We start from the raw sequence: 23,393 nt of genomic DNA, 5'->3' as shown, positions 1-23,393 counted from the left end.
TACCTTCGGCACTAGCTACCCCGCACTAACTACCCATAAAGCCGACACTGGCTACCTCCCAATTTGCTACTCCTGGAAAAAGGTATTTAAACAGAAGACTCCCATCCCTTGTGTGTTGTGGTCAGCTGATTATTGACTGTAACAAACATTTTAAGGCTTTTGGCATATATGTGTTGCCACTCTGCCTATTGTGATATACTTCTTATATACAATATGCTTTGAAGCAAGTAAGTTAGAATTAAATTTGTCATTTGGAACGTAGATGAAACGAAAAAAATTAAAGAAAAAATCTAAAAGGTTTCCATCTTTCTGAGAAAAAGCAACAACGACGACAGACGAAATCAATAATAAAAATATATTATAAAAAAATTAAAGATCCATCCAAAGAACATCAAATAAAAAGAAAAATTCAATTCAAAGAAGTTACCAGACGTAGGTTAAACATTATATACCCCGTCTTCCAACCCACTAAAGCCGAAGAATAAAAAGAAATCATCGTAATTTCAACGAAACCATTTTCGACATACCAACAACCGACTTTGCTATAAATAACCCTCAGTTCTATCGACAAAGCAAACAATTCGTCAAAATGATTCGAGAGAGCGACAGCAATTCGAGCGGCGAGGAAGGAAACAACCAAGCCACAGCCGGAACAAGCGAAAAAAACATTGGCGATGTCACAGGAATCCTACAACAAAGTCACCGAAATCGCTCCTCAACTCAAAACGTAATATCGATTGAGCACGTTTATTTTTATTTTTTTAATAAGTCTACATTACTAACCAATTTTTCACATTTCAGATGGAAAATAAAAGGAAGAGTAGAACGGATTTCAAGACTGTTTCCTATTAAAAACTACCATAAAAATGTTTTCTTCGGTCTGCAAGATCAATCAGGAATCATTAGGATCAAGGCATTCGGAAAACAAGCACAGAAAAACTTCAACGTTATCGAGAAAGGACAATTTTACACACTACAATATGCCAGAGTAGACGAAGCGATCAGTGTCGATCATATTTTCCCATTGATTCACGAAATCGTAATAGCAGAAACCAGAAAGAACGCAGGTAATTTAAACAAATTTAAACAAATTTACAAAAAGGCCCAACCAAATCTAACAAAACTTCTCCCAGATAAAAAAAGTGGACACAAAACCTCATTTTCAAGGAACGAACATGGTTAAAAGAACTCTGCTCAAAGAAACTCAAGATCTTCCCCATGTAACTGCAACAGGTACACAAATTTCACAAACCCTCCGATCTAATAAAAAAACATTACTACATACTTCCATTAGATGTTGAGGCCATCATCCGAAAAGAGTGGGAACCAAATCATGTAGTCAAGGGTGGAAACAGCAAAAAGGAACTTGATGTCTTCGATAAATCCTTAACACCTGGAAAAACCGTACAAAAATTGAAATCAAAGTTTGAAACAACACTGTAAATTAAAAAATCATGTTCAGATTAAACTTGTCCTTTGGAATGATGACACTAAATTCAACAAAAACCTGGATCTGAAAGGCTGGTTCTACAAGTTTTCGATTCAGCATGCCACAACCAACATCTAAATTCAACAAACCTCAATTAACACCACCAAAGGTGACATAATCGAAGTAAAACCCAAAAAAAATTGCAAAACAAAAATCAGATGTGTCTAACTTTACTTACTTACAGATAAAAATAAGTGTGTTTATTTCAAATTTTTATGAATTATTATTATATTATAATAAGTAATATTATTATTAATAATAAGTATGGATCCCCCCCTTTTTCATATTTTCCTTTTCACCTTTTTTTACCATCGGGCTGATTCTCCGACAATTAAGTCTCTAAAACCGTAAGCATTAGGGGAAAACATTTTTTTAAAAATACATGAAATGTGATCAGGAAACACAAATTACTACACATACTAAGCAGGATACATAGCAATTAACTTACACAAAAAAATTAAAAAAAATAACACACTGATTACCAAATTCCACTTTGCTTGGGGAGCCAATACAGACAACAAAAACAACCAACAAAAATGGCGGACATAGAAACAATTGACACGATAAACTGCGATGTGAATTGCCTTTATTCCAACCCGGCCGACATGGCAAGACTCATCGACACTTCAATAGAAACGCGCGGCAAAAAAATAACCTACGATCGAGTGACTTTCAAAAAAGCGTCGCAGAAACGACAGTTCCCAAAACACAAAGATAGAAAACAAAATACCAAGAAAAAGAAATTAGGCAAAATTCGACTCAATTCAAGACGACTGAAAAAAAATCGGGTACAAAACGAAAAGACATTCAAGATTTCAAACGTGATCCAACCTTTGCGAACTGACAATCGCACAAAACCAGTTCCTTATTCAAAAATATCCTGATCGCCATCGCAATTCCAAATAACTTTAAGTTAAAATTTTGAAAAGTTACATGTTGGATCCATGAAATTTTTAATTTAATTATTAAGTAACAAGCATTTCACTTAGATTACAATATCTCACTTCAACTTCGCATAAAATGCATCCACCCTGTGACGAAGAATGTCTCGAATTCCAAGAAGAAAAGGAAAAAACCCATGACATGGATGACATATTAGAACCATACTTATCTGATATTGAAAATGGACAAGAGAAATGAGGTGACATGCTAATAAGAAAAGTTGAGTCAATGATACCAAATTCATCCATGGAAGTAACAGAGTCATCGGTACGATTTCATATGTTCGGCGTTAACATACCTACCATTTCATTCTTTTCTTTTAGCATAAAGACCTGTTTAAAATCAACCACAACACTCTCATACTCAAAATGTGCCACAAATTGTGCGCCAAATGCAATGAATCAGATAAAATTTTTCATTTAACCAAAAATATGCAAAATGAAAAGGAATGTACACCTCAATGCTTAATTGAAAACTGGAATTTAATTCGTAAATTACATGGCAAATGTTCGCCATTACTGAATATTTTGTTTGAAGAAGGCTATGTGTGTCGTGAAGAAATTGATAGCTATCTATCTAGCACAATTGATTCCATTCTACATATTGAAAAAATTCCGTTTACAACGGTTTCAAGCAAGGGCACGTGACCAACTACCTGCAAATGTTCCAATAGTTCCAATTCCTGCAGTCGATCCGATTCAGGCAGTAGATCCGATTCCGGCAGTCGATGGAGAAATTGCACATTATGCGTCAACTTTTAATGGAGCCACCTCTGTGGCAACAAGGACAAAAAAGAAAATAAAAATTAATATTTGTGCATGTATAAAATATGAAACATTGGGAAATAATAAATACTTGCGTTTGCGAAAAACATTTTTATCGGTTTTTGAACTGCCAGTAAGTGACTTCGCTCGTTTACGATGTTGTAATTGGCTGACCCCATATATCTGGATTTGAGATTGGAGTTGAACGTTTATTTAATAGCAAATTTCAAACATCCGACAACCTCAAGCCAATCATCAAGCAGATCCTTGAACTTGGAGCCGATCCTTACGGCATCAACTTTACTGGCGCTACTCCGCTTCACCTTATGGCCGATGAGGCATATCGTTTTGCCATGGCCTGAGATGACGGAGATAACCTCAATTCGGATGAATATCTTTCCATATTTAATACTCTGGTGGGATGCTGGAGCTCATCTTGACATTGCAACCATTTCTGGATACACAGTCCTCAATTGATTGCCGATAAAGTTTTCCGTGATAATAGATGTCACAATCGATGCCTATTTCAGTTCTCTGAAAAATTCTGTGTTTCCTCTTTCTTGCTATTGTGCTCGAGTTATTCGTTGGGAAGGAATTCCCTTCGATGAACATCGGATTCCATGTCATCTCCAGGAATTCGTCTCTCGACACAGCGCTCAAGGTAAGTTAAATTAAAAGATCGTAATAGTTTTACATGCATTAAAATATTTTTATTTATCTATAAAGGCTCCGTTGATCTTCAACACCATGATATATTTGATCTCATGATAATGTATATGTCGCTTCTGTTTGGTTCGGTGAATTTCATTTAAGTTTCTCTCGTGCCAATAATTTCCCTATCCCACGCTTATTTTTATTTCTACCATACAACAATTTTCGATTCCGCTTCTCCGAGAAAGGGAAAGAGGTCAAAAAGGTTTCAAAAGTTAAAAATTAAAAAATTATTCTCCCTTTCTTCTCTTCCACTTCCCACCGACGCCACAAAGTGCAAATATTAGATATAAACCAAGAAAGCCGCAGCCGAACGAAAGGATAGCTTGCTCTTGTTCCGACTCTGTCGTCGTCCCACTCCTGTCGTGTATGTAAACAACTTGAAATCACAGCCTTTTTTCCCACGTATTCTATCGCTCTTTAACCCCTTTCTTCTCTTCCTCTTCCTACCGACGTCAGAAGCAAATAAAGAAACAACCTAAAAATGAGAATGGAAAGAAGTGAATATATTCAACGTGAAACAAACAAGGCCACTTGTATTTTCGTTTCGAAACAAAACAGGAACAAAATCGCATTTACGTCAAACACGTCAAACACAGCGAAAACATAAAAGTTAAAAATAAGGTGAAAATATGTCAGTAGCTGAAAAAGAGAAATTTTTTTTCTCAAACGTAAAAATGCAATATTTAATGCAAACAATTTTCACGCAGTTTCATCTTGAGAGATTATGGGACTATAATAAGACTGCCAAGGGCGAGGTGACAACGGTTCTTCGCACGAACACGTGAATTATATAGAAAACACGGCTTGCCCTACTGGGATATAGCAAGAATTTTGCGAAAGACTAATCCCATTCCGAAGACACCCGTTTCTCAATCCAAATGGGAGAAAATTGTTCTAAAGAGTAAAAAGATTGACTATTCTGTACCTTTACTATGATGGCTAGGCCTGCGCAGGGGTAAAAAAAAAGTCAAACTCAAGCCTTTTTCATGTAGCGACGCATCTTAGAGAAATATCGCTGCTTCCCAAGCCGATATATTGTTTTTAATCTCTACAAATTGACCCTTGAAAACTGGGAACACAAAAAGCGTATCTCCCGCGCTTTTGGATCCACTTTATTCCTTTTTGAGATTATCGGAACTAATCACTTCATGGATTTACTCATTTCGGATCAAACGGAATCACAAGATGTTTTGCAATTCATTGTTTTAGAATTCACGAAAATCCCGAAGAAAGAAAAACTGTTGAAAAGAGAACTTCGAAACCCGCGCACACTATTCAAGTTCAAGAATTTCATGAAAACCCTTGCTTTCTGTTTGGAATACGTTGTTAAAATTGACTCTCTCTCTCCTCATTATGAAAGACGGAAGGAGGAAGAACCCATTGCAACAATTATTTTACTCTTACGCCTTCTAGTTTATGGATGTCAAAAACGGAAGCGGAACTTTTGAGGAATCAGGTGAGGATGTATACGTCGAAGTGTCCCTAGATGAGGGGACAAGACACAATCTTTTAATTCAATTCTGCAAAATCCACCAGGGCTCTGAAAACGATTTTAATTTGATTTTTTTTCTTTTGGGAGTCGGAACTTTTTATCACGAATTAGATTAGTATGGGGCAAAAGGGGTTTTGGAGCTTCTTGCCGAAATTGAGAATCGGGATTGGTACTCATGGCACTTACCAATTTTTTCACCCCGTTCTCAACGATTTACTGATTTAGTTCAACTAATTTTAGACGGGGACACCGGGGAAGGGTATGGGCAAAGTTTCGGTGGGGTAATATCTTTCTTATATTAAATACGGAACCGTGCTGTATGGGGTCTTCCTCTGCATCAAGTTCGATCTGAATCACAAACTGACAATGTAGAAGATTTGAAGGCGAGGGTTGAAGCTATGAAGTTCAACAAAGTAGGCTTCCATCCACCACAAGTAATTTCATTTAAGACTTCGTGTGATTATTGAGACTTGCGTGTTATGCACTATATTTAAAGCTGAAAAGCACTGCACAGGATGTATAGATTTGGTCAAACTGAGAAACCAGAAATTTCCCCAGCAAAAGATCTCCCTCGAAGATAGGCCTCGGCCTAGGCCAACAATTAAGACTCGTTGCAGAAGACTAGTTAGTCAACCAACATATTAGAATATGGGCAAACAGAAGAGCAAAAGGTTTCTTGGATAGACGGTTTCACGACGATCTCAAAGGAGAAACTGCGTTTCATTGTTTTAAATTATTCTTCACTGCAATATCCGGATTCTCAGTTCTGCCAACTTGTGTGAAATTTATGGTTTTTTTAAACTATCTTCCTTGCGAAATTACCTGTTACTCCTGCATTTAAGACCCATATTCGATTTTCGGTAAATACAATTTTGTCAACGTATTTGTGTTGTTTTTTTCCATTTCTGGGATGTAGTTGAAGACTACAGTTTACTTATTTTTATTTTAAATTTGGTATTCTTAGAGTTCGAGTGATGCCAGTTGACTATATTTGCGACATGTTTAACAGGAAAAGGCTATATATCGTTAAACGAATCAATCACATTAATATTATTATTAACATTTAAGAATGAGTTTTCATGTGAGGGATATAGCAGTATTCTATAGCTTTATAACAGTCATCGTTAATGTTGACTCAACTCTATAGCTATGGTACTGGTGTAACCACTCATATTGCAAGCCCTTCTATTGCCTTTTTTCTCTGGAAGTGAAGCCTGCCTTGAGCCCCGCCCTGACGCTTCGCGAGAAGCGCAACGGCGGGTGTGTTGGGAAATGGGGAATAGGCTGAGTGGTAATACTAAAAGGCTTTATTTGGTCTTCATCTGTGAGTTGTGGCCCGGGCCAGGACCTCATTAGTGATGAGGCATAATTTTCCTAAAGGTATAAAATTAAGGGGATGTTTTCCTTTAAAGGTTTCGTACAGGGACATCCCCCCCCCCAAAAAAACGACCTTAAAATAACCCGGGACGAGATGGCCAGGATAAATATCGGGTAAATCGCACTTTTCTAAAAAAAATCCATTAATTTTTGAAAAAATACACTCAATGTTTAATTTTACAAATTTTCTATATTTGAATTATTACACAAAACAAACATTAATTACCCGAAGGGTTACTGGTCAAAGTTTCGTTTGCAGTATGGTTTACATGGGCACCCTCAGTTCTCGTAACACTACACAGATGGCTTTTTGCAGTTATCGTAACACTACATAGATGGATGCACTAGTTTTTGGCAATTATTGATTGTAATCAACAATTTTATTGCATTTCAATGGCAGTAATCGGTAGCTTACAATTTTTTACATCTATTCTGAAAATTTGGCTGCAATCGATTCAGGCATTTGATCAAACGGAGTTCTGGTTACTTTTTGACAGAATTTCAATAGCTGTTACAGCAGACGATAATACAGAGACATGTGAGTGTGTGACAGGGATATAAACGTAACGTGACAATCGACTACTATTGTATGATAGAATAGAAGTCACTGTATGTTATCACCGAACGCTATCAATCTCCAGTAAAAGAAGTGCTGATAGGTAGTTACTTAAATTTAATTTTAACAAGATCCGGTGTGACGTGGGGTGGCGGGGCGAAGCCTCCGCCGCACCAAAGTCACGCCTTACCCTTACGCCGCGCCATATCATATTAGGTTTTTTGGAATTTAATTTTTATTTAATGTTTGGATAGAAACATGCGGAAATATTCTTTTAATCTCTTTCTCGATTTCTGCTTATTACAATCTTCCGGAAACTAAGGGCATACATTTTTTTTAAATGTTATTAATTCATCTTAATAATAGGCCTACCTTTATAACAGAATATTTTTATTATTCTATAACTATTCTATAGCTCTGTCTTTATAAAACTATACCAATACTACTATACCAACTAGAATACCCTTAACATTCCCTTCGGGTACCTTGCGGCGTACGTACGCTGCCTACAGTAAAAATAAACTTTAAATAACTGTTGAGTTTGAAGATTTGAATTAACTCTACTTTTAGCTCTACCTTTGTTGAGCCACCTTAAAAAATGAAGGATCTAGCGTTTAAATATAAAGTTTCATTTGGTCATTACTAGATGGCGCCAGTATTTCCGCGTACCCTTGATCCGTCCCTAAAACCGTCCCAAAGAAAAATTGTTGTTATAGTCTGGGAGCTGGGCGACAAAAATATGACAATTATTTAGAAAAAGGTTTGAGGCTAAAATATGGTTAGGGGGGGGTTATGACACACGAAAAGCCACGTCTGTCGACTGGCGGCCGGGGCGTTCAAGCGTGACGCGATCCCGAAGTCGGCGGGAACAGTAAAAAAATCCACTTTGTTGAGAAAATCTGAACTATATCTTAAAAAATAGAGGGATATCAACTTTATTTAATTTCCGACAGACAGACGTCATAATCTGGGCCCTTGGGGCCATCAGACGTCAGTATGTAAGAAATTTCACGAAATTTCAGTCAATTGTGAAAACGGCAACGCTATATCCCAAGCGCATAATTTGAAATAGAGAGATTTGGGGGGATATGTTTTTTAACTAAGTAAATATGAACAGAAAATGCAGTAAACTGTTTTTTTTTTTTTTTTTAATTATGCATTTATTTTGTTTAACCGATTACTTTTTCATTATTTGGTTAGTGTTATTGGCAGCTAAATTTTTGGCGGTTCAAATTTCTTCCCTATATTACCCGTTTTTTTCTGCTCCTCTTTCGTGAGAGCATACCGAACGTCTCGGGAAACTCTTGACTAACAGACGTTATGGTTTTTACCCTGTCTTCTACCAAACTCTGTATATATATAACTTTTGTCTGCCTTTATCTATCTGATCCGACGCGGTTGCAGCATGAGTTTCCTCAGCGACGAAATGCGATAAGATAAATACCGTTCTCCGTTCTACCGTCCTCTATACTTTTGTTGTCTGCGCAGCTCTTTTACTATATACGACTATTTATAATACCTCAATATAACAAACGCAAACTGACGACAATACGATCTATACGACGGTCTAAATGAATCTCCCCCGATTCTCATTTTCTCCGCTACAGAGTATGTCAAAAGAAGATCTTTTTTTTTAGAAAAAGTAGCATCCCTTTGTTGTAGAATTTTTATTTCGTTTTGTTTTATAGATCAGTGTGTTATGTTTGTGTGTAAGATGTTCGAATGTCTTCATCAGGAGTGGCTTTGCACGTTGGGGTTTGGGAGAGAGACACGCACATGTTATTATTGGTCACAGCACACGGATGGGACGAAACAAAGAAGAAGCTTCCCGTCATCTCAACCGCCGAGTTTAGTTGTACAGTATCCTGCAATAAAAGATTAAAATCCGAACGCAGTTCTTTTTCAAAAGCCCAGTTTAATTTATATTTTTTGTTTTTAACTTTCAAGACTTCATATTACGTGTAGAATTAATTGTTTTACAAAGTTCATTTATTAGAATTAAGAAAAAATGCCGAAATATTTTTTTTAAATAAAGAAGGATACCAAAAGGGGTTTGGATTTATATGAAGGATACTGTACATCCGCGTCCCATATAATTTAAGATAGTTCAGATTTTCTAAACAAAGTGGATTTTTTTACTGTTCCCACCGACTTCGGGATAGTGTCACGCTTGAACGCCCCGGCCGCCAGTCGACAGACGTGGCTTTTCGTGTGTGTCATACCCCCCCCCCCCTAACCATATTTTAGCCTCAAAAACCTTTTGCTAAATCATTGTCATTTTTTTGTCGCCCAGCTCCCAGACTAACATACATGTTCCCTTTCCATGGTTTGCAATAATACAGATAAGACTTTAGATATACATGTTTAACGATAAAGAAAGCAGGAACTGACGACGACCGACAATATCATCGAAACCGCAAACCATATCCTATAACATTGTGCAAACATGGATCGTTTTTTTATTCGACAGTGAGTATTAGATTTGAGTCTCTAGTTTTTAGTTTTTTAGTCTTGAATAGTTAACAGCGAGTAGAATTGGTCCTAAGAAACTATGGTCAACATGATCATCGCTCGATGGGTCACTCTTAAAATTTTGTTTATCTTCTTATTTCCCTGGATTGTTCACGCTTCATTTATTCACAATTTGGACGTCAGGAAGGAACGAGTCTTTACAAATTCCCCAAAATCCTATTTTGGCTATAGTTTGAGCGCACATCGTTTAACCGAAACACCAGCAGAGTATATATCAACCCATTTTACCTTGCTTATTTTGTGAGTGAAGCTACATAAATCTAATTCAATTTCCCATTTGGTGGCTAATCGTTGGTATAGATGGTTGGTTGGGTCGCCAGGTGAAAATGTATTTCAAGGAGCGGTTTATAAATGTAATACTTCAGTTGACCTCGAAGCTGGTTTCCTTTGCAAAAAAGTTAGAATAAGCTCACTCAGTGGTAAGTGGCAAACAAGCAAAATTATGAAACATAACATAACGTCTTTACATTATATTATGATTTCAATCTCTTAGAACGGATAACCTTAGAACCAGTCAAAAATGGGTGGTTTGGTGCCACCGTTGTTAGCAACCGAGAGTTTTCTTTAGTACGCTCTTTTTTAAATTAAATTTTGAGATAGCTCTACGAAATGATACGATTCTCAATCATTTTACAGTTATGTTCACCTCGTGCTGGATCCCAGGCTGAAGGGGAATGCTTCACAAGTGAAAATAATCTTCAAAGCTTTAGCAAAGTTAAACTTTTTCTTCCACGGCGTAAGGAAGCATTAATACAATTTCCTTTAGTAAGGTATGGATATATGATTTTAACGCATTTTCTTTTCAAGGTGTTTGTTTGTCCGGATTTTCAGCAACATACATGACAGTGAGTTTGACCTCCTTTTAAATCTACTTCCTTCAGACTATTTTTTTTTTCTTTTAAACTCTTCAAACAAAAATTCATCTCTTTTACAGACTGCGAAGGGTTCGCTGAAGCCTCTCCTTGGAGGTCCAACTTGCCTCAAGGATGACAAACCAAATGATGTAGCGAGTTTGCTTTATCCAGCGGCTTATCCATTCTTGGATAAATGGTATCTAGGTTACGCCATGGCATCCGGAACGTACGGAATGCGCAAGTTTGGACAAGAGTTCCTGCTCGCCTCTGTTGCTTTCCACATCAATTCATCCTTTGCTGGAAAGGTATCTAGATAATCTCCCGCGCTTTATTCAAAACCTTGGCCAGTTCCTGTGCTAAACAAAACCTGAACGATGCGCTGTCTTTTCTGGCAGGTATACATGTTAAACAAAGACACTAAAAAGGAGATAGAAAGTTTAGTAGGATACCAGCCAGGTGAGCACTTTGGAGCTTCGCTAGCCGTATCGGATTTCACGGGTGATGGCAGGGATGACATTGTCGTCGGCGCTCCTCACCACACCGATTACAACGGTACCGAACTTAAAGTTGAAATTGGCGCCGTCTACATTTACTATCAAACATCAAAGAACACCTTTGATAGCCAAGATAGACCTCAAGAACTCAGAGGGCTAACATCCGGTAGTAGGTTCGGGTATGCTGTGGCGGCGATTGGCGATACTAATGCGGATGGATTCAACGACTTGGCTATTGGGGCACCGTACGAGAACGACGGACTTGGGACAGTTTATATTTATCAAGGGTCAGAGAACGGCCTGCGAGATAACCCTCAAATCATTTCCGGAAATATGTTTAGTCCGCATCTGAAAACGTTTGGATTTTCCATCGCGGGAGGTGATTTCGATGGGAACAAATATAGTGATGTAATCATCGGTGCCTACGAGTCTGCCGCTGTTGTTTACATCCCCGCTCGTCCAATAGCCAAAATAACCAGCGACCTAAATTTCGTCTCCAAAATCATTAAACTACAGCAGACGAGTAAATGCTCCATCACTAATTCCACCGATGGTGTAACCACCATCCCGGTAGCTTGCGAAGACATCAGCTTCTGTATAACATACTCCGGTTCGAGTGTCGAGAAAGAAATGGAATTTCGGGTCTCAATAGTACTGGATTTCAACGCCGAAAAGGACAACAGCCGAATCTTATTCTTAGAAAACAATCGCAATCAATTATTTCGAGAATTGAATTTTACGTCAGGATCGAAGAAATGTCTAACTAATACCATCTACGCCATACCTGGCATCCAAGATTTCGCTTCAACCGCCCAAGCGAAAATGACTATTGAGCCGGTTGACAAAACAACAAAACCTAATCGGTTGTTGCCTATCTTCTCCAAGGAAAATAGCAACATCATTAGCACCAACTCACTCACTTTCATGATTGACAGTAAAGCAAACGCGGTTGTCGATGCTATTCCATGGTGGGTTTATGTTGCCAGTGGCTTGGGAGCCTTTCTCATACTCGCAATCATTACGGGCATTTTGTACAAGGTAAAACGATTCAAACAAATTTATTCAGTCGTTCAAAATGAATCACGAATTTTTTTTTTCACAGTTGGGATTTTTCAAAAGGAAAAAGCCACCCACCCAACAAACCGATGGAGAAGAATTGACAAAGGCCGACGATTCACAAAAGGAAACTAATTCTTGATAAAGAGTCTCATAGCGTTATTCTTTAATTTCAGTTAAGAATTTTATCGCTTTAATTTCATTTTCTATAAAGTCTGTTATTGATGTTGATCCAATAGTGGAAAAAAGTACAAGGTTAAGCTTATGTAATCTTGAAAAATATGACCTCTTTAGTAGCGATAACGATCAAAAATAAATAAATGGAGTTGCGTTAATATCGCTACTATTTAAAAAAAATTACAGCGCGCTATCACTGAAGATGAAATTAAACAAATAACCAAGATACCAGCAGATTTGGTTAGCGAGGTATTAGTGTATTACCAACACGAATATTAGTGGACAACGCAGTTGTACTTTAGAGTTTCAACTTTCTGAAGTTATTAACAAAATGAGGCTTTATTTTTTTACTGTTGCTTTCGTTCTCGTTGTTTACATCTCATCTTCATTAGGCGATCGGGTCGATTATACTGGGTAAGCAGTACAAAATTCAGAACAATTTTTCATTTTTTAATTCGTTACAAAAAGTCATAAGGTAGTTCGATCCCGAGCAGCAAATGTAGTTCAACTGAGCTATTTGCGGAACTTGCAAAATTTGGATGAAACCTTAGACTTTTGGTCGGAGCCGTTTCATGTCGGTCAGCCAGTGGATATCCATGTCACTCCAGCTAATTACGACAATTTAGCGCATTCGTTGAAATCGGCCGGAATACAACACCACATTAAAGTCGAAGACCTCGGACGAGCTATAGAAGAAGAGCGCACAAGTATTGAACTCCGTCGGGAACTCACCAAAAATCAAAAAGCTTTCGATTTTGAAAATTACCACACTTACGAGGAGGTAAAACAATAAATTATTCATCTTGTAATAAAAGGTCGTTAGATCATAATTTTTTGCTATAGATTGTTAGCTATCTGGAAAACCTGGCCTTGGAAAATCCTCTCGTTTCTGTTTCGTCTATCGGCGGGACTTACGAGAATCGTAGTTTAACTATGGCTACCATTAGCACCGGAAGTGATCCAGAGAAACAAGTGATCGTTTTCGAATGCGCAGTTCACGCCAGAGAATGGGCCGCCCCGTCCACCTGCCTTTGGTTTATAAACGAAGTAAGATACTTATGAATAATTTCTTTTTCCATCTGATTTATAAAAGCGAATTTTTAAAAATATTTGTATGATTTTATAGTTAGCTACTAAATACGGAAGCGATAGCGAAATTACTCGTTTGGTTGACGGATTCGATTGGAAAATTACGCCGGTAACTAACCCTGATGGCTACACTTACTCGTGGACTACGGTATGTAGAACAATTACATTAAGTCTAATTGAAAGAACAATTTCTAAGAAGAAACCTGCGACAGGATCGTTTATGGCGGAAAAATCGCATGCCGACCGGCACCTGCTTTGGCGTCGACATTAACCGAAATTTCGACACAAACTTTGGTGGAGCTGGATCGTCAGATGTACCCTGCATTGATACATATCACGGCCCCAACAGTTTCTCTGAAGCAGAATCAAGCGCTGTCAGGGATGTGCTGATAGCCAATCGACCTCGAGTAAAGGCTGCCATATCAATTCACACCTACTCTCAACTCGTACGTGAATATGTTTAAAGAATTTACTACTCTATGGAAACTGTTTTCATCTTGTTCCATTTTCTGGGATAATCGACGATCCTGCAATGATCTACTTAAAGTGGATGTCACCTTACGGCTATACTTATGATCTACCAGCAGAGTATGACGAAATGGTAATCGATTGCTTGAAAACACTTATTAAAAAAGAAACTGATTGACTTTCTATTCTGTTTGTTACGTACTAGTTGCGCGTAATGTCCATTGGAGTCCAAGCTCTTCAAAATACTTACGGAACTCAGTATCAATATGGAAATCATGCCGACACAATATGTACAACCAAATATTCTAGACTTTTCTGCCAACGATTCTAGCTTCTTATAAAAATTTGACCTATTTATTGCAGATATTGCATCTGGAACGACGTTAGATCACGCTTACACAGCAGAGGATATCTTATATGCCTATCTTCTCGAATTGCGAGACACGGGAGAATTCGGTTTTGAATTACCTGCATCACAAATCATGGAAACAGCTGTTGAAACATGGAATGGAATTAAAGCTATGGCCCTTGAAATCCTTTAGATTATATCCGATTATATCATTGCTTTGTAACACATGGCAGCATAATAAATCAATAGCAGACTACCTGATTCTTTTATTATGCTGCAGAATATTGACGAACAGCATATTCCTGCCCTTATCTACTATATATTGCCCGTTCTAACCTCTACTACGAATTCAAAACATTCCCCCGGCGATTATAATGAAAGCAGCGTATTGCTGATATCTTGCCACGTCTTAATTTACAGTAACTATGAAGTAGAAAGCACTTACCATGGGAAAGAGTTCAAATGGCATCAAAGTCAGCAGCAGTTGAGGTGGGCTACTCATTGGGATGAAAATGAATTGATGTTAAAAATGTCGTGCTGGCAATTTTACACTCAGTACCTCGATGAGTCTAATCGATCAGTGAGATAATAAGAGTTTGTTCACTGTTCACTTGTTAGTTTAAGACTATTAAGTTTTAGCACGTTTGGCACGTTTGTTTTGTCGATTTTTACTTTTTTTTGTTAAAGAAACGAAATTTTGAAATCGGCGAGTTTCAACAACGTTGCAATTTTTTATTAGAAGATATTTTGTTTTGAAATTCCGAATTATTTATTCATTTTTTGTTTTTCTTGCCTAGTTACATAATAAAAACATTAACGTATAGAGCTATAAAAGAAATGTGACAAAAAGTTGTGGTGTTTTGCCAATACAATCTTACAACAAAACCCACCAGGCTTACACCTGTAACAGCTTTGCAGAACAATAATATCGATCATGTTTAGGAAATGTTTTCCTACAACATGCGGTTGACTAATCATTTTGTCAACACGCACCTTTCTTTTTGGGCCTTGGTTTCCCTCCTTTTTTCCCGCGCTTTGCGTGAGCTGGTTTCGACGAAAATCCACGAAAATATAGCAAGTCCTGCACGTTGTGGCAAGTGGCGTATGCATTAGCCAACGCTGCTACGCTGAGGATGTCACTCTCCAAGTTAACTTTCATGGAAAAATAGGAGAATAAAACATAATATAGATTATAAAGTTATAAATTCTATCAAACGAATATTAAATATTTATGTATTATTGGACGCAGACATTGTAGCTCAAAATATCATCGCTTTGTCAATGCCATCACTGAGTCACTCTTGACGCAAATGCCACATGTGATTCACTAGAATGATATATAGATTCAAGTTCTGTTGGTAGGGGAACAGAGAAAGTAATATAAGCCCTACGCCTTATACTTCCACTCCTCCCGATTGGTACAGCCAGGTACGTGGTATTGACCCTTCATGTTATGACACATATAGGTTCCTTTGTTACCTTGCTGTGCGTTGCTGGGCTGGAGCGATTGTGGTGGAACGTTCCGTCTGGGCTTCTCATATATATTCAACACCACACGACAATAACTAATTAAAAGTTGGAGGTTCAATCAATCTTCTTACCTATTTTTTCGGTCGGTGGTGTTTTAGGTCTGGAAACTTGCTGCGCGAAAGCCGTGAGAATTGCGGAACAGGACAACATCGGGACGATTTAAAAAATGAACCTTTCAAGCTCAACCATATCAAAGGTGTGCCGAGGCAACTACGAAAAATAATTCATATCGACAATTTCACGGCGTGCAGCGCTTGCGTGTAAAGAAATACAACTTCTCCTATACTTTTCTTATGTTACGCTACGTGTATTTTCCATTTATTGTACCTATGTAAGAAATGGCGAACTCTACTTTAACTTTTACACTACGTCGTAATTTGACTACTCAACGTAAATTGCCTTTTAAAAATCGTAGAGATAGTCGATAAGATTCCACATGTTCTCAAAGATGAAACACAAAAATGAGACGGCATAACCAAAAACAAGAATGACGAATGAACTACTAACATGATTCAAAGTAAAAATAGGGGGACGGCTTCGAACTTTCTTTTTAAGCAACAGGCAGCGATTGCTCTGCAGAACAATTTTCGTCTGGAAATGAATAATGAATCCATACTGTTGCATCAACAATATCCTATGAGAATTTTAAGTATTGTTCAAAAGTTATTCAAAATTTTAGAATTTCTATGGGGTGCGGAATGAACACTTTTTCCAAAAAAAATGTTCAATAATCGATTACCATATTTGATGTGAAAACAAATTGATAATCGATTTGAATATTGAAATCAAGTTGAAAATATATTCAAAAATTGAAAATCTTTTGAAAACGATTTCATAAATGGAAAATGATTTTGAAAAATGAAAACGATTTCGAAAAACTAAAATGAATTTGAAAAACTAAAATGATTTCGAAAAATGAAAACGAATTTGAAAAATGAAAATGAACTTGAAAAATGAAAATGAACTTGAATATCCATACAATTTCGGGAGTGCGATATGACACCACCCTACTCTATCCCCAGCTCTCTCCGGATGCTATAGCCACCCCGAGACAACCGACTAGCCATTGATGGCTATGTCGCTGATTCCAGCCAGCTAGGCCGTCAGCGATACTGTCAGCCCTTGCCGGGCGGTGCTGGCCACCGCTGCCGCCACAACGGCAGCCGCTAAAGTCTCTCTCGACCGCAGACCGAGTATTACCCTACACAAAAATAGGTTACACGATCCAACGTGAAAAGTTTCATGTTCCTATACGACTACTTTTATTTGAGGCCGGCCATGAAAAAAAAAGCTTTTCTGTTGAAACGGACATGGGCAACATGACCATTTGGATCCTCTTCTTTGGCCTCCACCGCCATGTCCGCTGCCTCCATGATGGTAGAAAAGATAGACGTTGCGCCAATTTTTGGTGTTCAATCCGTCGCTGCAGCTGAGACAGAGCCATCCTTCCAATGAACTCTTCCTTGGAATGGCCCATTTTTATATAAATGCCGTAGAGTATCGGGTAGGTAACACTTCCGGCGCACGTGGACCACATGGCAAATTGACGTAGAGACAATAGAGAAGTCCAGCTCCCCAATCCGCTTAGATAGCGGATAATTTCCAGCAGGGCCAGCACCAACATGAGGATCCACGTCAGCAAGAAGGCGTGTCCGCCTTCTTCTTCTCGTCGGATTGAACGGCAGAGTATCGCAGCAATACAGGACGCATAGGCCTATCCAGCGAAACGTACCAGAACACTTCTTTCCGGGCAGTTGGCAGTTAGTGGAATGACGAGAACTTCGCGAGAACGTCATACCGAGGCGTGACTGGAACTTTTCTCAGGTGAAAGCCACCCATTCGGCCGTTCCGTCTTCATCGTTGCTGGGTAGGCTGTGTGTCATTTACTGCAGGAACATGAAACTTTTCACACGTTGGATCGTGTAACCTATTTTTGTGTAGGGTAATACTCGGTCTGCGGTCGAGAGAGACTTTAGCGGCTGCCGTTGTGGCGGCAGCGGTGGCCAGCACCGCCCGGCAAGGGCTGACAGTATCGCTGACGGCCTAGCTGGCTGGAATCAGCGACATAGCCATCAATGGCTAGTCGGTTGTCTCGGGGTGGCTATAGCATCCGGAGAGAGCTGGGGATAGAGTAGGGTGGTGTCATATCGCACTCCCGAAATTGTATGGATATTCAAGTTCATTTTCATTTTTCAAGTTCATTTTCATTTTTCAAATTCGTTTTCATTTTTCGAAATCATTTTAGTTTTTCAAATTCATTTTAGTTTTTCGAAATCGTTTTCATTTTTCAAAATCATTTTCAATTTATGAAATCGTTTTCAAAACGTTTTCAATTTTTGAATATATTTTCAACTTGATTTCAATATTCAAATCGATTATCAATTTGTTTTCACATCAAATATGGTAATCGATTATTGAACATTTTTTTTGGAAAAAGTGTTCATTCCGCACCCCATAAATTTCGTACTTACTGTCGATCAAATGCATCTTTAAACGGACTTTTCTTTGGCAAAAAGTATGCGAAAGCACGAGGATAAAATGTTTGTTTAGCCAAAGTTACACGACAACTGTTGTGTTCCTTGCGATCGTTTTCCATCAGCGACAAAAGGGACATTCGTGGCTAAAAATACGTATTCAGATATGCTGATTACAGTGGCAGCTCCAATCTACTTGCTGAAATTTTGTACTTTTGTATTTTGGCCTACCTCTAAAAATCCATATTTTCCTTCGACTGCACGTTGAACACCAATTAAAGTGTTGGCTACTAAAGTTTCATTTGGGTATTTGCGAAAGGTGTCGCCGATTAGTTTATAGGTACCATTTTTGGCATTCTGAATAAAGATATAAAAACCGTTACCCTGATATCAATGTTTGGAATATCTTAAATCTCAAACCAGCATGATATCATCGACTGCGGTACTCTTAATCGTGACCGGCTTGATGGTGGAGCTCGTAGCTAATTCATCTAAAGTATTTATTATAGGAACGTAGTTGGGAACAGCTAACAAAGCCGTAAGCACCCCAGTGTAAACGTATATGAATACTACCATCGTTAAACACCATGTGGCCGCTATTAAGGAAATGAAACAAAAAAATAGATAATATTTTAAATGACAAAGATTCAAGAAATCGTATAAATTAAACTGTTTCACCTGCAAGACGCAAACCCAAGCGATTTTCATTATATCCAACACCTTTTATGCATGAGGAAAAACAATTATAATTAACAATAAAGTAAATTACTCCAACTATTTTCAAACTAGAATTAAAACAAAAAATACTAAATAAAATAATAATCTAAAAATTTATTTCAATATGCACTTGGAAGCGAAAAAATCTGGCAGCGGTGCGTTGCTATGACGATCGTTTGTTTATTGAATAAACACACAATTGACACAAACAACTGATTTTACTCGAAACTTATTTCTTAGTCTAGTTCTAGCCTAATAAGTCCATAGTTGAAACCGGCAAAATGTTTAAAAACACTTTTCAAAGTGGATTTCTATCCGTTCTTTATAGCATTGGAAGTAAACCTCTGCAGCTCTGGGACAAAATCGTACGAAACGGTCATATCAAGCGAATAACTGACAACGATATTCAGGTAAAAAAAAAAAAACAGTTTAAAGCAGCGTTAAACTTAGAAATTAACTGATTTTTTTATGAATATGAAGTCCCTTGTCTTAGAAATTGTTGGAACTAATGTTTCAACAACATACATTACATGCCCTGCTGATCCAAAGAAAACTCTTGGAATCAAACTTCCATATCTTGTTATGATTGTCAAAAACATGAAAAAGTATTTCACTTTTGAAGTTCAGGTTAGTGATATATAATTCACATGCATTGATCTTTAATAATTACTTAGTTTGCAAACATTTTAGATTCTAGATGATAAAAATGTGAGACGTAGATTCAGAGCAAGCAACTATCAATCAACTACAAGAGTGAAACCTTTCATTTGCACTATGCCTATGCGGCTTGATGAAGGATGGAACCAGATCCAATTTAATTTAGCTGACTTCACAAGGCGTGCTTACGGAACAAATTACGTCGAAACTTTAAGGATTCAAATTCATGCAAATTGCAGAATTCGTCGCATTTACTTTTCTGACAGACTCTATTCTGAAGATGAATTACCTGCTGAATTCAAACTCTATTTACCTGTTCAAGCTAAGGCAAAAGTGTAAATGTGGTGACTTATGATGTATGCTCATCTTTATTTTTTTCCTGCAATTAAAACCACTTTTTCTATGCACCATTATTTTGGTCTCCATGACTTTTTAGTTTTTAAGCTATAGCTTACTTTAATAGTTATTAATTACAGAGTTTTTTTAAATGTTACCTTGACCAGTAATGATGCCTACAACCCACATTGCATGGTCTCCAAATTTTTTTCTGCTCGAATTTATCTTTCCTTCAATTAATAAAGTAAAGTAAACCAGAAAGGTGGAGGAGATGAAAGCTATCCACACCTACAGAATGAAATATTAATTACTTCAATTAATATTAATAAAATGAAAATAACCTCTATGCTGAATGGTAGAAAGGCCGCCATGATTTTTGAAGTTTCATCTGGAAAAGGAATCAGTATTCCTGTAACATCGTAAATCACAGGGACACTGAAATCGACTGCGGTGTATCGCGCGTAAGTTATGGCATTCAAACTAGCCCCCATATCAGCTTCCTTAATGATAAAAAATCTGTAGTAAAAGAAATTCTTACTGGATATTTCAAAAAAATTTACTTTTCGCAGAAGCTGCCCAACGATTCCATCCCATTGCCCATTTTTGAAACCTCCAAACAGAAAATCAGGCGGGTGCGTTATAGTCAAACTAAAGCGGATATTTTTTTGTAAACAAGATATCCCTTTGATATTAAGAAATTAAGCATACGAAAATTGAAGACGCGCGGCCAGCAGATTTAAGGTATCGCTTGCAATCAAAGCATTGTAACTGCTTTTAATTCCAGGAATTTCTACAAATGGTGGCTTTACAAAGTTATTAATGGTAAAGAAACATTTCTAAATATGTTTCAATTATAAGACTTACTTCAGGTGACGTTGCCAACAAATGAGAAGGTAGCGGCAGCTGGTTTGCCGTAACAGTGACGAGACTTATAAAAAGAATAAATATACGTTTAAGTGTAAACATTATAAAGGACTTCCAACAGTTCGTCTTCGAATAGTCCTTGCGCTTCACAGACTAAAAATGTTCTTTCTCGAAGTAAGGGTTTGTACCGAGATTTATACCGAAAATTCTAAAGATTTTCAGTTAGGTTAGGAGCAAAACTGAATATTCATATTAAATTAAACAATCTATATTTGGTGAATCTTATTGAAATATTCATGAAAAATGAATCGGATATCAGGCGGTTAGACGGCGTTTGTCGATTGTCTTTTGAAATGTGGGATTGAGCCGAAACGGGGGAAATTAAATTATTCATATTTAATCGTTTCATTTGATTTATGCATGATTTAGCATGAATTTAGTTGGCAGTAAAAGCCGTTTTCCAAAATCAAATATTGGGCGCACACAAATCAAAAGTTTTGTTGGATTGGTTCAGTTTCATGAATAACAAAAATTTTCTTGCGAATAACCATAGTAACGTAGGCAAACAGGAATCAAGCTAGCCTGGACCATTTTTCGAACGAAATTCAGAAACTTGGATTCGATCCAAATTTTGTTGGCAGACTAATAAAATATCCCCCCCTCCCCGACTATCTCTGTTCGTTTCAAAATTCAAACTGAACAGATATTTTCCATAACTAGAAGAAAATAAATTAAAAATAAATTAATTAGAAGTGTTTCTTATTTTCTAAATAAAAAGAAGGAATTTCCTAATTAGAGATTTAATTAGTTGGAATTTGGGTCAAAAATAATTACTAATGAACTTTTGGCAATCAATTCAATTCACTGTATGCGTATGCCTGTCAATGTCGCCAGGCCCGGATATGTCACGACACATGTTTGCTCAAATCACGCTCGAGATTCGGGAAGGGATTTGACTTTCAAGATTTAATTAGTCATAATCCACACAGTCTCTTACGTAGTGGTAGCCATTAGTTTGCAAGTTTCTACTAGGAAGAATGGATTCTCTAAAAAACGGATGGTTTAGTGAATTGAGCCCCTTGTGGCCTGGCCAATGCATTTCTTTGGAAGTAGAAGAAGTCCTTCACCAGGAAAAATCAGAATTTCAAGATATTTTGGTCTTGAAATCGTAAGTATGTTTATTGTAAAAAATCAGAAATTCATTTTTAAAGTTTAAATAATTTGCTTAGGAAAACCTATGGCAAAGTTCTAGTACTAGACGGTGTAATTCAGTGTACCGAATTGGATGAATTTTCGTACCAAGAAATGATTTCATTTTTGCCAATCACTTGCCATCCCAATCCCCAAAAGGTATTCATTCTTTAACATAAAAGACAAGCATTCAAAGAAAATTAGTTGTAATGCTTACCTTTATGCAGGTCTTAATTGTAGGTGGTGGAGATGGAGGAGTTGCACGTGAACTAGTGAAGCATCCTCTTGTGCAGTCTGTTGTTCAGTGTGAAATAGATGAAAGAGTAGTTGAAGTGTCTAAAAAATTTCTTCCATTTATGGCCAAAGGATTTGAGGATTCTAAAGTCACTCTTCATATTGGGGATGGATTTGAATTTATTAAAAATCATCCTGCTGAATTTGATGTTATCATCACAGACTCATCAGATCCCATAGGTGCCATATGCTTGACATTTAAATCTTTTAAAAGATTTTACATAATTTTTATTTTATTTTTTTCATAGGGCCAGCTGCTTCTCTGTTTCAAGAGAGTTATTTTCAACTTTTGTGCCAAGCCTTGAAGCCAGGAGGAATTGTTTGCTCTCAGGGAGAAAATGCTTGGTTTCATAGTCATTTGATTGCTCCATTATTAAAAAGTTGCACTGAATTGTTTCCTGTTGTGGATTATGCCTATACTTGCATACCAACATATCCAGGTGGCCAAATTGGATTCATATTGTGCAGTACAAATCCTGTAAGTAGTTTTTTTCTCAAAAAACAAAACAAAAATACTGTTTACTTCATGCAAGTTTTGTTTTCACAACCCGTATTTTTTCTTTCTAAGGAGACACAATTTCGAACTCCGATTCATCAATTATCCGAAGCTGAATGTGAGAAAATGCAACTACGCTATTACTCTTCAGAAATGCATTCAGCAGCTTTTGTTGTACCTCGTTTCGCTCGAAAAGCACTCATCAGTTTGCCTAAAGCTAATGAAAAAGAAACACATTAAAGTAATTCCGAAATACCTTGAATTTAGTTGATGGGTCTAAATTTTTCGCACACTACTCTGGGGAATTAGTTTTTTACTTATATTGGCAACTGCAACGTTTCCAAAACAGTTCGTAGTTTCGTACATTCTGTAAAAAAGTTGCTAAGCTAACTCATATACGCTGATATGTTCATTTATAATAATTTTCTGCTTGGTACTAAACAAAAAATACTTACTGCCGCTTTTTACTCTATGTCTCTTC

At 37.3% G+C, this 23,393-nt stretch overlaps 5 protein-coding genes across 7 annotated transcripts; 4 read left to right on the top strand and 1 right to left on the bottom strand.

Annotated features, from left to right (window-relative positions):
- Positions 1-9,804: 9,804 nt before the first annotated feature.
- Positions 9,805-12,535, top strand: LOC124192308 (integrin alpha-PS2-like). Its single transcript, XM_046585524.1, has 8 exons — positions 9,805-10,073; positions 10,167-10,285; positions 10,360-10,433; positions 10,503-10,602; positions 10,674-10,711; positions 10,801-11,025; positions 11,116-12,252; positions 12,317-12,535. The coding sequence occupies exons 1-8, from the start codon at positions 9,886-9,888 to the stop codon at positions 12,410-12,412; spliced, it is 1,977 nt and encodes a 658-aa protein (XP_046441480.1). The 5' UTR covers positions 9,805-9,885; the 3' UTR covers positions 12,413-12,535.
- Positions 12,536-12,702: 167 nt separating this feature from the next.
- On the top strand, positions 12,703-14,609 carry LOC124192309 (carboxypeptidase B-like). Its single transcript, XM_046585525.1, has 8 exons — positions 12,703-12,861; positions 12,916-13,228; positions 13,291-13,494; positions 13,574-13,684; positions 13,749-13,982; positions 14,084-14,137; positions 14,210-14,294; positions 14,368-14,609. Exons 1-8 carry the CDS (start codon positions 12,779-12,781, stop codon positions 14,544-14,546), a joined length of 1,263 nt encoding a protein of 420 aa, XP_046441481.1. The 5' UTR covers positions 12,703-12,778; the 3' UTR covers positions 14,547-14,609.
- A 1,500-nt stretch (positions 14,610-16,109) lies between these two features.
- Positions 16,110-21,687, bottom strand: LOC124192364 (glutamate receptor ionotropic, delta-1-like). Of its 3 annotated transcripts, XM_046585597.1 has the most exons (10): positions 20,932-21,687; positions 20,776-20,870; positions 20,628-20,715; positions 20,409-20,567; positions 20,226-20,355; positions 19,036-19,077; positions 18,778-18,953; positions 18,589-18,714; positions 18,355-18,503; positions 16,115-16,517 (listed from the first exon to the last, which is right to left on the bottom strand). In XM_046585597.1, exons 1-10 carry the CDS (start codon positions 21,031-21,033, stop codon positions 16,286-16,288), a joined length of 1,299 nt encoding a protein of 432 aa, XP_046441553.1. In that variant the 5' UTR covers positions 21,034-21,687; the 3' UTR covers positions 16,115-16,285. The 3 variants fall into 3 exon arrangements, with proteins under 3 accessions (XP_046441552.1, XP_046441553.1, XP_046441555.1); XM_046585596.1 differs by having other exon boundaries at positions 16,110-16,517; positions 20,409-20,715; XM_046585599.1 differs by having other exon boundaries at positions 16,412-16,517; positions 18,351-18,503; positions 20,409-20,715.
- On the top strand, positions 19,245-20,144 carry LOC124192371 (cilia- and flagella-associated protein 20). The gene is made up of 3 exons (XM_046585606.1): positions 19,245-19,484; positions 19,555-19,701; positions 19,765-20,144. Exons 1-3 carry the CDS (start codon positions 19,356-19,358, stop codon positions 20,068-20,070), a joined length of 582 nt encoding a protein of 193 aa, XP_046441562.1. The 5' UTR covers positions 19,245-19,355; the 3' UTR covers positions 20,071-20,144.
- A 112-nt stretch (positions 21,688-21,799) lies between the features above and the next one.
- LOC124192365 (spermidine synthase-like) lies at positions 21,800-23,384 on the top strand. Its single transcript, XM_046585600.1, has 5 exons — positions 21,800-22,099; positions 22,161-22,281; positions 22,350-22,596; positions 22,665-22,894; positions 22,985-23,384. The coding sequence occupies exons 1-5, from the start codon at positions 21,969-21,971 to the stop codon at positions 23,150-23,152; spliced, it is 897 nt and encodes a 298-aa protein (XP_046441556.1). The 5' UTR covers positions 21,800-21,968; the 3' UTR covers positions 23,153-23,384.
- The last annotated feature ends 9 nt before the right edge of the window (positions 23,385-23,393 follow it).

The sequence above is a fragment of the Daphnia pulex genome, chromosome 4 (assembly GCF_021134715.1).
Source record: "Daphnia pulex isolate KAP4 chromosome 4, ASM2113471v1".
In the NCBI taxonomy this organism is placed as follows: Eukaryota; Metazoa; Arthropoda; class Branchiopoda; order Diplostraca; family Daphniidae; genus Daphnia; species Daphnia pulex.
This window is presented reverse-complemented; position numbering and strand designations above follow the sequence as displayed.

Bases quoted from the DNA above. Each gene is read 5' to 3' on its own strand.
- LOC124192364 (XM_046585596.1), bottom strand. From the start codon at position 21,033: ATGTTTACACTTAAACGTATATTTATTCTTTTTATAAGTCTCGTCACT. The intron at 20,716-20,775 runs GTATGCTTAATT...TATCCGCTTTAG, and splicing joins GCCGCGCGTCTTCAATTTTC to TTTGACTATAACGCACCCGC. The intron at 18,504-18,588 runs GTAGGCCAAAAT...ACGTATTTTTAG, and splicing joins GAAAATATGGATTTTTAGAG to CCACGAATGTCCCTTTTGTC.
- LOC124192371 (XM_046585606.1), top strand. From the start codon at position 19,356: ATGTTTAAAAACACTTTTCAAAGTGGATTTCTATCCGTTCTTTATAGC. The intron at 19,485-19,554 runs GTAAAAAAAAAA...ATGAATATGAAG, and splicing joins TAACTGACAACGATATTCAG to TCCCTTGTCTTAGAAATTGT. The intron at 19,702-19,764 runs GTTAGTGATATA...CAAACATTTTAG, and splicing joins ATTTCACTTTTGAAGTTCAG to ATTCTAGATGATAAAAATGT.
- LOC124192308 (XM_046585524.1), top strand. From the start codon at position 9,886: ATGGTCAACATGATCATCGCTCGATGGGTCACTCTTAAAATTTTGTTT. The intron at 10,603-10,673 runs GTAAGGAAGCAT...TTTCTTTTCAAG, and splicing joins TAAACTTTTTCTTCCACGGC to GTGTTTGTTTGTCCGGATTT. The intron at 12,253-12,316 runs GTAAAACGATTC...TTTTTTTCACAG, and splicing joins TTACGGGCATTTTGTACAAG to TTGGGATTTTTCAAAAGGAA.
- LOC124192365 (XM_046585600.1), top strand. From the start codon at position 21,969: ATGGATTCTCTAAAAAACGGATGGTTTAGTGAATTGAGCCCCTTGTGG. The intron at 22,100-22,160 runs GTAAGTATGTTT...TAATTTGCTTAG, and splicing joins GATATTTTGGTCTTGAAATC to GAAAACCTATGGCAAAGTTC. The intron at 22,282-22,349 runs GTATTCATTCTT...ACCTTTATGCAG, and splicing joins GCCATCCCAATCCCCAAAAG to GTCTTAATTGTAGGTGGTGG.
- LOC124192309 (XM_046585525.1), top strand. From the start codon at position 12,779: ATGAGGCTTTATTTTTTTACTGTTGCTTTCGTTCTCGTTGTTTACATC. The intron at 13,495-13,573 runs GTAAGATACTTA...ATGATTTTATAG, and splicing joins GCCTTTGGTTTATAAACGAA to TTAGCTACTAAATACGGAAG. The intron at 13,983-14,083 runs GTACGTGAATAT...ATCTACTTAAAG, and splicing joins TTCACACCTACTCTCAACTC to TGGATGTCACCTTACGGCTA.